The sequence below is a fragment of the Ptychodera flava genome, chromosome 15 (assembly GCF_041260155.1).
Source record: "Ptychodera flava strain L36383 chromosome 15, AS_Pfla_20210202, whole genome shotgun sequence".
In the NCBI taxonomy this organism is placed as follows: domain Eukaryota; kingdom Metazoa; phylum Hemichordata; class Enteropneusta; family Ptychoderidae; genus Ptychodera; species Ptychodera flava.
In genome coordinates this window covers 38,493,598-38,507,176 of record NC_091942.1, presented here as the reverse complement: position 1 = coordinate 38,507,176, position 13,579 = coordinate 38,493,598, and the positions used below count along the sequence as shown (strand labels likewise).

The following is a 13,579-nucleotide window of genomic DNA, read 5'->3' as shown; positions in this document are numbered from 1 at the left end:
CCTGTCAGCACAAAGTGACATGTGTCGAAAGTTCATAGCTACACAGCAGACTGCACCATTTTTTGCGGGGAAGGGTAGGTTTTGATAGCCCTGTCCATCCCCATGACACCCTCTCGTTGCTTTACCGTCACCAATATACGTCATCTAGAAATGACCAATGAAGTTTGCAAACAGGATTTTGAAAGAAGACTCAGATCTTTCAGTTCTTCTTGAAAAGATCAAGATAAACGTTTGACCCAAAAACGACGAGAATAGAAAGCGGAAAGAAAACAGAAAGAAATTTTCACCACTGATTAGATCGAAATTACAAGTCTTACTAAATATTAACTTTAATTTACATGATAGATGAGGTAGGCCTTCTTTATTTCGAATACAACGTGTTCAAAAAATGCATTCAGTTTATTACTTTGAACAAATTAAGAATCGCTTGATAGCCGATAGACTTACACCCAAACGAAGCAGTACGCATAAGATATTATAGACATCTGAATTTATTTGATTTCCTGACATGCGTCCCGTTGTGCGACAGTTTCCCCTCTCTCTCGATGCCAGATGTTCAGTCAGTTTACGTGTTGAAATTATACTATCGCCGGATAGCTGTAAAAAACAGGATACTCATCAATTAAACCTGTATTCATACACATTGTGGTATACTGTAAAACATTCTAACCAAGGCAAATCGTGCGTTGTATTGCCGCTCACAACTTACAGTCAATATTCTCCACAAAAGGAAGTCAAAATGAATGTCCATAATGCTAAGGTGCAATAGATTCCTAAATTGAAAAATGTCAGCCGAAAGAGGGTCAGATTAATACCACAATTATAGTGTGATAAAAAGGTGAAATTTACGAAACTTTTATGTGCAGGTGTCTACTGAAGACATTTATGGTTCAATAACTTCTAGTGATAATAATATCATGATTTAACGTGTTCTTTGAAACATGTAACGATTTCAGCGCCGATAATGAGTTTCCTTGCCAACGGGAAGGTATTAAAATAAAAATAACATCACTTTAATTGGAAAAGTTAAGGCTTTTATTTAGTACAGATGTTTTCGACGATGCTATCTTGGATACTGGTTTCTTCGCATTGAATAAAATGAAAGCTTCAAAAAAGGGCTGTCAAATTATCGATTACCTGAATTCCGCAATAGTGATATTTCGTAAAGAAAATGGGCATCTTAACTCAATTGTAAGTTTCATTTCTACGTGAATACCCTAGGATACATACCTTTTTTACTCTCTTTCCACATATAGCCAGTGTTATTCTTAAGTCTGAAAAGGATCGATGAAGTGTCAAGTTAGTTAAGGGCAAAGGAGGTCATTCAATTTCAAAAATTTAAAGTAATTTGTTGTAGCGTCGAAAGAAAAAAAACGTGATTCAACTTGAAACATTTTCTCGGTTGCAGAGACACAGTGTACTCTGGTTCCATGGTTGAGGACTGTCTTCAGAATTTTTCACCGCAAAATAAGAGTCTTGGATCCAATAAAAGTACAAAAATGAAGCGCCGTCATATCTCAATTTCGCAAGATTTTGCCGTTTAGTATCGGCAGAATGGAAAAGTGTTGTTAGGTTTGCTGAAAAGTCAGTATCTACATTTTGATAAGCTACACGATCTCATTACACCTGCGCAGAGACTCCATGCACAGACATTGTCAGGAATACAAACAGTATGAATGGAGTACTGAGCTGAACTAGTAAGCTTGTCAACATTTTTGGACAAACTTGAAGCAATTCGCCAGTTAAGGGACCCAATAAAAAGTTTCATTAATTATCTGGTGTAATTAGGCGTAAAGGTTCAGCACACAGCGTCTGAAGACATTAGCATGTATTTATCATGTAGTTGTTCTTGACATAGAAAATAATACGACCTCTTTGACGTTGTGATAAATCGATTTCGTATTGTTGCGCTTGTTAAGCGCAGAGACTTTCAAAAAGTCCATGAAAAGACGAAATGTCACTTTAATGCCTTCCTTCCTTCATTATCGCAATTTTTGGATTTTCTGCCAAATTTTGAAGTTGTTTATAAGCCATAAAATCACTGGCACGAACTTCACAGGAAACCAAAGTCCGGAAACTAGCCAGGTACCCAATAAACCCAATTACTCTCCCTGATTGACTGGTTGTGACGTCACAGTAACAAAATTGACGACTAACTGTTTTTTGCAAAAAGCCAGCTGCCACTCGATAAATTTGTGAAAAGTTGAAAGCTTACCTGATGATCATGGTTCGAGATTTATCGGAAATATGGCGTGACTTTTCAACTCGGTGCCATCAACTACTTGGACTGTCATTATTTGAAGAATAGAAAATTCATTGACTGATTGCTACATCGTTAAATCGAAGTGATAATCTTTTTATGGACAAATACGTCTATTGACCCATTTTCTGATTTCGTCATCAGTCAAATCAGGAGTTTTGAGGAATTGGTCTTGTGATTCCAATTGTTTGGCGCTTAAATTTGAACCAAATCATTCAACTTTAAAGCAGTGACATTGCTCAGTTTAATGATATGAAGAGTATGTTATTGAAAGTTAAATATGACTGAATTACATCGCCCACAGTGTATACATGTGAATCAAACCCTGACATATGGCAAAGACTGCAACTGATCGTGTTGTAGTTATCAAATATTTACATGTGATTAATTTCAAAGGCAAACTCGTCCTTTTCTTGTCAGTTTGATCACATCTTAGGTAAATTGTGAAGTAACTTCCTGTAGACATTGCTCGCTTCGTTGTCAACTGTTAAACATGTCATTTTCATTCTCAAAAATAATTCTATATGCATTTAAGTTTGAAGAAGGCTTGTAAAATAAAACTTTCTCAATGCCATTCACAACTTTTCCTCAAGGTCTAACGACATATTAAGACGTGTTATTTTTTTTCTCCTGAAAATTTAATTTGTCTCACTATGATTTCAATACCTATCTTCTGGCGGCAACTGGAGGCAATTTGAAAGACTTTCTCTCCGTGGTCGTACCAACTGTCCTGTCCGTTGTATGTATTATTGTGTACGATATGAAGTTAGATACTTACTTCAACGTTCAGATTAAACCTTGAGAAAACTATAAACAACAACCAATTCGTGAAGGAAACTGAACAGCCTCGTAAGAATTTAAAGGCCACCTAACAAAAATGTTACTCATTTGGGTCTCAGACTGTGTCAAAATGACTTTTAACTCAGCTTCACTACCGTTTCCGCAAAATGCAATGCAATCGTCGATTTCTTCAGCTCCGTATTGTTGACAGCTTGCAGCTGAGATTATTAAACTTCATCAAATTCGATTTTCGTCAAATGGATCTTGAGGATATTTACACAGGAAGTTAGAGTAAACTTTCATTTTTGCTTTCCTTCCAAATTCACGCGCCAGGCATCTGCTAAAATCCACATGTGATAAATGTAGGACATTCAAAATCAGTCACGTTAGCTTGAATAAAATAAACCATAACTTTATTGGTGTAGTTTTCCCCTAAATTCACACTAAACAACTACCATTCAATCAGGGTAGCTCGCTACATGTACACTGTCCTTTTCACATGAACAGCGACGTCACCATATTGCGATACAGCGAGCGGTTGGCTCGTCACCCCGGTAACAGGAGATTAAACAGTCTCCACATTAGTGAAGGATCACTTACATTGGTTCATTTCATTGCACCGTCACCCGATAAGCATAGGTAAAGTAAGCACTATTTAGACAAGTCTCTATTTTGCATACTTTGACATGACAATGAAGAAGCGTGACTTTCAGAGGAAATTAACGATTTTTGCCACGAAAGCTGTAGAACAGAGAGTAAATTTTGGTATCCGGAGTTAGTTTACCTTTTACAGATTTCTCCCTGAGCAAACTCCTTGTTTTCCTCATCTTTTAAAAATGTCATTTACTTTGGTTTTATAGACAAAATTCGGTAATCCACTTTCTCTAAAATTAGTTGCGATTAAAGTTGCGCATGCGCTATCACTACTGAAGAATTCTCTTGTGCCATTGGCGGTACATCTCGTTTTGCATTTCGTCATCGGCAAAACAAGGTTTAGTTGGTATCCGTGGACTGAAGAGAAGATACAGAGAATGGTATAGAGTGAAATTATAATCCATGCCGTGTTAAAATCGCAGAAAACGATAAAAATGGAGGGGATAAGCAAATGCGCTTTGCTTCTGTCGTTTGTTTTACTGTCAACAATTTATCGAGTCAAAACTGGATGCCCAAAAGGTAAGGAATGTAACAGGTACATCTTTCTCTGGAAGTAGACATTTAAACATTTTCGTTCATCATATTTCCCATTGCGTTCAGTCAGTTCAAAAGTCTTTCAGGACAAAGACACACTGGTAGGTTGATCTGGACAAGATGTGGTGCTATCACGAACAAAGGAGCTTATCCATACATGCTTTGGAAACAATTGTCGGCACAAACATTGGCAAACTTTTAAAATATCTTCTCTTTCCATGGCATAAAGTGTTGTTGTGTAGCGATTTACAGCATATATGGCAAAGTTCCATAATAAGACGTAAAGTTCATATAGAGTTTTGGCAGAGGTACATGAAAATAATGCAGTGATTTGAAAAATAGTTAAAGTATTGTTTTGTTAGGGGTCTTAGTAATGTTTTCGTTTTCTCACTGGTACATCTGCCCGTCCATTTCAAACATTATTCACATGGAATATTAAGCAGAAAGGTACATCGACGGGGAAGATTAAACGTTGACTGGGATATATCGTGAGCAACTTAGCGTTCTGTTGTTTTTCCTTATTTTTTGTGTTGTCCATTTCAAAGCACCATCCTAAGCAGATTAAAATCAACCTTTACTTATTGTACAACAGTAGATTTACTAATCTAATCTTGGTTTAATCTTGGTTTAATCTTGGTTCTGTATATTTAGCTTTAGTTGGAGGAGACGGGTAAGGATAATTAATCGTTGCAAAAACAAAATGACATAAGTGCTGGTATTATGCAAGCCCTAGTTAAGCTGAAAATCATAGTACATGATGAATTTGTCAGTCGACTAGAGATGACGATGGTCTAAAACTGTGTCTTCAGACACAACAGTGAACTGTACGCTTTCTGCTACAGATTTTGGTAGACGTGTTTGTGCAGTCCACTTTAGCCAATGATAGGTGTCCGAAACTCCGGCAACAGTGTAGATGATGTACTAGATGATTGAGTTTTATGACTCAAATATGGTAGTTGTGACTTAGATTTACTATTTTCCATTTTTATTTCATTAATAAACTTTTATAGGCGAATTAGAGAGTGTCAGAGAGTGTGCCTGCCGAAGAACTACAAAAAGACACAGTTAAAAATTCACTAAATTCATTTATTCATTGGCACTCTCTTCGTCATTAATAATCCGAATGCATAAACTTACCTTCACTACTCCTGTGAGTCGAATGCAATACAGGGCATAGATTATCATAATATTTTATGTGCCAGCCTTAGATGAAATGGTTGAAATAACGCTATCTCTTCGAAGCAGTTGCTAAATATATCGATCGTGAATAGTCGTGTTTCCTTCTACTCGTATCCATGAATTCTGAAAACATCAAAATAGGGACGTGTCATCAAATTTCTAGCATGTTTGAACCGCCGAGATAGTGTACGCGAGCGTTACTTCGCGTTTGCTCCTCTTGTCGCTATGGCAACGCATCCATCTGGGTCTTGTCTCCTGGAAGGCACAATGTGTCTGTTCATAGTGCGTGTTAAAATTGAAGTGAGATTGGAAGACCCAGGTTTTAATCCTATTCGGGCGATTAATTTTATGATCCAAAAGATTTACTTTCGACTATCAACAAGGCGATAGTCGTCACGCAACTCCTGGCGTGAATGGATTGGTAGATATTCTTTAATAAAATCACAAAACGACTGCTTCGTACTTTGTTGAAAGCTGTGTAGCTATTTTCAACAACACCAAAAATGACGCGAATGATTAACCATGCACTTAATAGCAGACGCGGTTTCAAGTTCAAAGTCCATTCTTTATACTATTTTCTTCGCGCGAACAACGTGTTACATAACAAATGTCTGTCTCTGATCACTTTGCACAGAGGGAATAAACATGCACCTGCCTGGATGTTAAACTGTTTGTTTTTTACTTTGGGTAACATGCAATAATGCTCAATTTGAAAACAGCGACATCCATATCTTCATGAAAAATACATTATTTTTCTCGAAAGTGCTAACAGGATACGCCTCATATCAAGCTCCTAATTATTAGCATCGAGACTTTGAACATTTGCAAGCGTTTTTATCTTGTATGGAATTCTCACTTTTACAGTTGGTCTCACAAGACAATTACGCCAACGGAAAATGACGAAAAAAACGGGCCAATTCCTCATGTAGAAGAAATTAACTTGATGTAAACTATGCCCCGATAAAACTTAATGTACGAGTATGAAATATATACATCACTATGCTAAACGATGTTGTTAGCCAACTCATAACACTTATAAGAGGTACATTGAAGTATAAACGTGGGTTAACGTTTATGTCTCTGAAATCGAAGCTTTATAAATAAGTTTCCTCTCACGCTACAAGTGTAGAATAATATATTTTGTCTACTCAAATAGATATCGTCTTTTGAAGAAGGGTGAGATTACTGAACATTCTGCTTAACAGGAGATCTAACAATATAAATAACTTTATCTGAGAGAGAGAGAGAGAGAGAGAGAGAGAGAGAGAGAGAGAGAGAGAGAGAGAGAGAGAGAGAGAGAGGGTATTTCTCCCTCTAGCATAATAAGATGCCGAAATACCAGTGTGTATCAGCGCTTAGTTGTGAGAATGTTCTAGTTGTTTATGCATACATTTGAACGGAACATAGTCGAACGCGTTTAGGTTTTCCCGTTGTAATGTAACATTAAGACGTAATAAAATATGGATCTTCAAAGCCGTTATTATGTCCATCTTCATAATCATGTCAATAAGCATTTGTAGATGCACTAAGCTCAGTGAGTACAACTTAATAAAATTGTTCAAAATTACTATACATCCCTTCATCTCAGGTTGAACGAGGCATCGAGGCATCAATTTAACAGGTTTGCAATTGGCGCCATTTAATGACAATTTTACGCATACGCATTATCATTTTTGTCTGTCTCTTCAGAACAATATCTTTTGGATGAATACTTCAAGAAATTTTCAGTGAGAAATGTTACTACTCTTGCCAAATAATAGGATGTTGACCGATTTTCAGCGCCGCAGTAGCTGATGTATTATAGTCCGCAGCATTTAAAGACTCTGACATATCCAGATTTTAAAGGAGGTGTATATGTAAAACGGTTTACCGCCACTTTAAATTCTGAAAACAATTGCTCATTTCGATAGTTTCAACGATCGCTTGAACGAAATGAAATAAAACAAACTTGGAGTGTATGCATGAACAAATAGAGGATGTACATGTACAGTCACGGTACAAATGTAACCTTACGTGCTGATAAAACACGCAAAATTTTATATTGCAGCAGTAAATATCAATGTTCACAGTTAATATCTGATTTTCACTACGCCATTGCTTGACCAACCGAAAAGAGTCACCACCTTTCCTGAACAGCAACTGATTTTAGGTGATATGTTATATTATCTAATTATCACCAATGACGTATAGGATCGCGCCTGAATTATACACCACACGCGCATGCACGCCACTATTCTATTAATTTAGTCGTCAACGAATGCTTACTGTATTTCTTAAAGATTCATAGTTTTTATTCCTTAAAGATATTTTTTGACATGATTCGCCAATTATTAATATTTTTTTAATATTTAGATACCAATCCAATTATTGCTGGTCTTTGTTTTGCACTGAATTTTCATTCGTTGAAACAATGTTTCTTTTGAACAATCTAGCCACTGGTAGGCCCAATTGATCACACAGAAGACATTGAAACACATTTATTTATACTTAGTCTTAAAAAGACACCTATAAAAAGAAGAGTCAAGGCATATTCGTAGAAGATTTTAAATGTTTGTACAAATTTTCGAAAGAGTTTGTTGGAAAGGGTGAATGACACTGGTGTAAAAGACGTGTTTTAAACAAGCCTGACAATACAACAGATACTCATGGTAAACAGTTGATGTGTATCTATGTAAAGAATACGTGCGTATTTACAGATTCTTTTTTATCAATGAGTAATAGTGACTCTGCGGTATTAGCAATGAAAAATTAAAACTGGTTAAAAAGAAGAAAAATTACTATCTTAAAAACACAGTTTAGAAAAAGGCGATTTAATTTTAAAAAGCGACGATGTTACTCTTCACCAGTGCGTTATTATCCCTTGCCTGTCAGTGAGAGGCACATCCCTTGCCTGTCAGTGAGAGGCACATCCCTTGCCTGTCAGTGAGAGGCACTCCCTTGCCTGTCAGTGAGAGGCACATCCCTTGCCTGTCAGTGAGAGGCACACCCTTGCCTGTCAGTGAGAGGCAAATCCCTTGTCTGCCAGTGAGAGGCAAATCCCTTGTCTGCCAGTGAGAGGCACATCCCTTGCCTGTCAGTGAGAGGCACATCCCTTGCCTGTCAGTGAGAGGCACACCCCTTGCCTGTCAGTGAGAGGCACATCCCTTGCCTGTCAGTGAGAGGCAATCCCTTGCCTGTCAGTGAGAGGCACACCCTTGCCTGTCAGTGAGAGGCAAATCCCTTGCCTGTCAGTGAGAGGCACATCCCTTGCCTGTCAGTGAGAGGCACATCCCTTGCCTGTCAGTGAGAGGCACATCCCTTGCCTGTCAGTGAGAGGCACATCCCTTGCCTGTCAGTGAGAGGCACATCCATTGCCTGTCAGTGAGAGGCAAATCCCTTGCCTGTCAGTGAGAGGCAAATCCCTTGCCTGTCAGTGAGAGGCACATCCCTTGCCTGTCAGTGAGAGGCACATCCCTTGCCTGTCGGTGAGAGGCACATCCCTTGCCTGTCGGTGAGAGGCACATCCTTGCCTGTCAGTGAGAGGCACATCCCTTGCCTGTCAGTGAGAGGCACATCCCTTGCCTGCCAGTGAGAGGCACATCCCTTGCTTGTCAGTGAGAGGCACATCCATTGCCTGTCAGTGAGAGGCATATCCCTTGCCTGTCAGTGAGAGGCACACCCCTTGCCTGTCAGTGAGAGGCACCCCTTGCCTGTCAGTGAGAGGCACACCCCTTGCCTGTCAGTGAGAGGCACATCCCTTGCCTGTCAGTGAGAGGCACATCCCTTGCCTGTCAGTGAGAGGCACATCCCTTGCCTGTCAGTGAGAGGCACATCCCTTGCCTGTCAGTGAGAGGCACATCCCTTGCCTGTCAGTGAGAGGCACATCCCTTGCCTGTCAGTGAGAGGCACATCCCTTGCCTGTCGGTGAGAGGCACATCCCTTGCCTGTCGGTGAGAGGCACATCCCTTGCCTGTCAGTGAGAGGCACATCCCTTGCCTGTCAGTGAGAGGCACATCCTTGCCTGCCAGTGAGAGGCACATCCCTTGCTTGTCAGTGAGAGGCACATCCATTGCCTGTCAGTGAGAGGCATATCCCTTGCCTGTCAGTGAGAGGCACATCCCTTGCCTGTCAGTGAGAGGCACACCCTTGCCTGTCAGTGAAAGGCACACCCCATGCCTGTCAGTGAGTGGCACATCCCTTGCATGTCAGTGAGAGGCAAATCCCTTGTCTGCCAGTGAGAGGCACATCCCTTGCCTGTCAGTGAGAGGCACATCCCTTGCCTGCCAGTGAGAGGCACATCCCTTGCTTGTCAGTGAGAGGCACATCCATTGCCTGTCAGTGAGAGGCATATCCCTTGCCTGTCAGTGAGAGGCACACCCTTGCCTGTCAGTGAGAGGCACACCCTTGCCTGTCAGTGAAAGGCACACCCCATGCCTGTCAGTGAGTGGCACATCCCTTGCCTGTCAGTGAGAGGCAAATCCCTTGTCTGCCAGTGAGAGGCACATCCCTTGCCTGTCGGTGAGAGCACATCCCTTGCCTGTCAGTGAGAGGCACATCCCTTGCCTGTCAGTGAGAGGCACATCCCTTGCCTGTCAGTGAGAGGCACATCCCTTGCCTGTCAGTGAGAGGCACATCCCTTGCCTGTCAGTGAGAGGCACATCCCTTGCCTGTCAGTGAGAGGCACATCCCTTGCCTGTCAGTGAGAGGCACATCCCTTGCCTGTCAGTGAGAGGCACACCCTTGCCTGTCAGTGAGAGGCACATCCCTTGCCTGTCAGTGAGAGGCACATCCCTTGCCTGTCAGTGAGAGGCACATCCCTTGCCTGTCAATGAGAGGCATGTCCCTTGTCTGTCAGTGAGAGGCACACGGGCGTATTAATGCGGTAACTCATTAACAGCCAGCACATTATTAAGAGGTGAAGTAATGAATTACGATGACACACTGTACATTTGAGTACAGCGGTTCCTAAGATTACCAGACAACAGAGAATGTTTGTAAATACTGTGTCACTGATAGAGCCTATGAACAAGCATGAACCTTTGACAAGAATACGGTAACTTTTTAAAGATATTGCAAAGGTTCATTAGCTCGACTCAGAATCAAAAACAGTTATGCCACTTTGCTGAGTGAGTAAATATTTATTCTCAAGCAAATGTAATTATCTGAAATTACTGCAGCATTGCAAGAGACATTTGAAAATCTATATCGTGTTAGATGTATTGAACCTTACCAGTAAATGATTGCAAAGTACAGAAACCTTCTTTGCATACAGCAGATTTATTTCGCTTGCCCTCACCCCTTTTGTCAGTTTTGGAATATAACCGCACGGCGGGGAAGAAATGTATATTTTTTTACTGCAATGACACTGACATCTGTACAATATATCATTCTAAGCATAATACATTTCAAAGAGAGGATTTGAACAACTGTAGGTATAAAACGGAAACAAAAACCCATTCCGATATTGCAAGCATATGGTCACAACAAATGAGACTATGGATGTCTCCTAGTAAGGGACTGGCGACAGCCAGATGTTGAAGTGATCATAGTTTGAAGTATTCATGGAAATGTCCACAGTGTGGGTTGCAGGAACATTTATTTATTTGATATAAACTTACAGGTAACTTGATTAAGTGGTCTGACGTATACATTTACGGCGATTTTTCATGCATCACAAAATCCACGCGCACGCTACTTTAGATGTTTTAACAAAATCGCTTTTGTACGGCGATATACGGTTTGTGTACCGAGATGAGTTTGTGCGCACTCCAAGAGCATTCGATGAACAGTATTTCCGTTCAGAGACCGATTCCACTGCATTGATACACTATTAATATGTTCAAATTACGGTCAAGTCGTAGTACCTATCTGCGCTCACAGCTATACATTGTCTTAGCCAAATTGTCGAATCTTAATGATTATTATTGAACACACCGTTCACACAGACGACAACAAGAACACCTGCAACTCCAAATGTTACCCATCGTGACCAAAGAAAAAGAAACGAAAAGAAATATTAGCGAAAAATTTCGGCCATTTGTCGAACAATATAGATCCAGACGGCTAATGCAGTCGGCTTGATTTTCAATGATTGTGCTAAAAAATAAATGGAGTTGGTGAAGTAGTTGAATACACTAAATAATCTCGACGCATGCTGAGCAATTTTGTGGCGGTGCTATAAATCCGTTGGAGTAGTTAATACGAGTTAATGCGACGATGTCAAAGTTGTATAAATTTCTATCGATTAACTCAGCCTTGTTGAATAGATTTTGTCTGCATAGCAAAAATGTATTATGTGTGTTTAAACTTCTGAGAGAAAATGTGATTGTGTGATGGTGGAAAACGTTCAGCACACTCTGAAGAATACCTGATGACGGTTGAACGTATTACGAAGTGATTATGTCCGCAAAAAATGTGTGTAATTGTCGAGTTTCCATGGCAACGAAAGGTTACATCTTTGCTGATGCCGATAACACAGAACATTAGGCAGTCGTTTATTCATACTGTTTTAGTTCTGGTAAGATTGATGATTTTATCGTCTTATCAAATTTGTGAGTTTCGCTGACGTTCTTTACCTCAAATGTGTTTGTTTGTAGCGTCGTAATGCCATCCGAATAGAGTTTTTTTCTAGCCAGTGTTTGGCACCAAGCACGACACGTCAGTTTGTAGTTCAAGTGGTAGCCTAGCCAGATATTCTATACAGAGACAGACAGCAAAATCAAAACAGGTATATAAATAATAAAACAAGTAATGACGCAAATCCTGATTGCGAAACACAGTGAATAAATACAGTACATGTATGACATTAAATTTGCGGAAAGGTTACGATAATAAATATTTTCATTTAAATGCATATTTACAACAATATTTGTTCATGTTCATTTTAATTTGACGAAAACATTGTGAATTATATACGTATACATGCCGTCTATTTAAACTAAAAGAACCAGTTTTCAGAAATTTTTGATCAAGTTGAAGCACATTAATGATTACTGTATACGAGTTCATCGTATACGCGGAAATACTTTCTCTGCAATCTCGTTATATGTCTAGTGCCGAACGCTATGGTAACCAGTGAAACAGGCATCAGTTTGAAATGACCAGTTAAAACATTCGGTTGCTATGCGGTTGTTAGACGAACGCACTTAAGTTTTACCGCCATCCAATCACATCCAGTCTCTGAAATTATGTATTTATCTTTATCTGTATGGAAGGTTCGTTTCTTTAACATTGTTGTGTTGTAATAACAATAACGTCATTTCGTCGATGGTTATTCGATGTTTATCAGTAAACAATTGCTTTCCTTGAACTTGGACATCATGATGTTTTTGCTATAGGAAGCATATTAATACAATAAGACCAAAATCGATGTATTTGAATTTTAAATGTGTTTCATTGTTTGTTTTTCAAGCTGACTGACCGACTTTGATATTTTGATCTGATTGTTACTTTTCTAATTTACGAATACGGCAGGCTATCCTAAATCCTAGTGTCTGTGCCAATTATTAAAGGCCCATGAGCTCTGAGTTTTTTTCATGCCTTTGGTGATTATACTTCAAAACGAAAATAGTTTGTGCAAATTTACTTACAGAAGGATGTGTGTACAAGTATTACCAACTGTGAAATAGAACAGCACAACAACTTTGAACAAAATGAATGATTAGCGAGTGCTGGTCCCGCTCAGATATGGTCACCTCCGTACAAACTGTGATATGATCAGATTTGAACAATTAAAATGAAATAAACACAATTATATTTACTGCCAATTCTGATGCAAATGAATTATATCGTAATGAGAAAACTAGAATGAGTAAAAAAGAATTTCTTTCACATCATCATTATATCATGTGATGTTGACCGACTGATTTAATCCCCTGATATGTTCAACACGGATAGACGGTTGGGTAATGTTATGGCCTAAACAGCAGTTATTATTATTATTCTCATATGGATAGCGGTGACTTACGTTACTGATTTAATTGTAAGATTCCATTTCATTGTTTTAAACCTTCAGTTGCTTCAATATTTAAATTTGAAACAAATAGAGTTGCTAGTAAAATTCCCAGTGTCCAATTTCTCGCTATTCAACGTATTTTTAAAGCAGATTTCTAGTTATGTACTGAAAATATATTCAGAAAAGGGAGAGAACTGACAGCATTTCTAATTTCACGAAATCCATTTATTTTGATCCTC

At 39.2% G+C, this 13,579-nt stretch overlaps 1 protein-coding gene across 1 annotated transcript in view; it reads left to right on the top strand.

Annotated features, from left to right (window-relative positions):
• The first annotated feature begins 4,067 nt into the window (after window positions 1–4,067).
• LOC139150793 (polycystin-1-like) overlaps window positions 4,068–13,579 on the top strand; it is a 45,544-nt gene continuing 36,032 nt past the window's right edge. Inside the window, exon 1 of the mRNA XM_070723185.1 lies at window positions 4,068–4,213. Within this exon, the coding sequence (XP_070579286.1) occupies window positions 4,129–4,213 (85 nt within the window). The 5' untranslated portion in view covers window positions 4,068–4,128. The remainder of the gene's footprint in view (window positions 4,214–13,579) is intronic.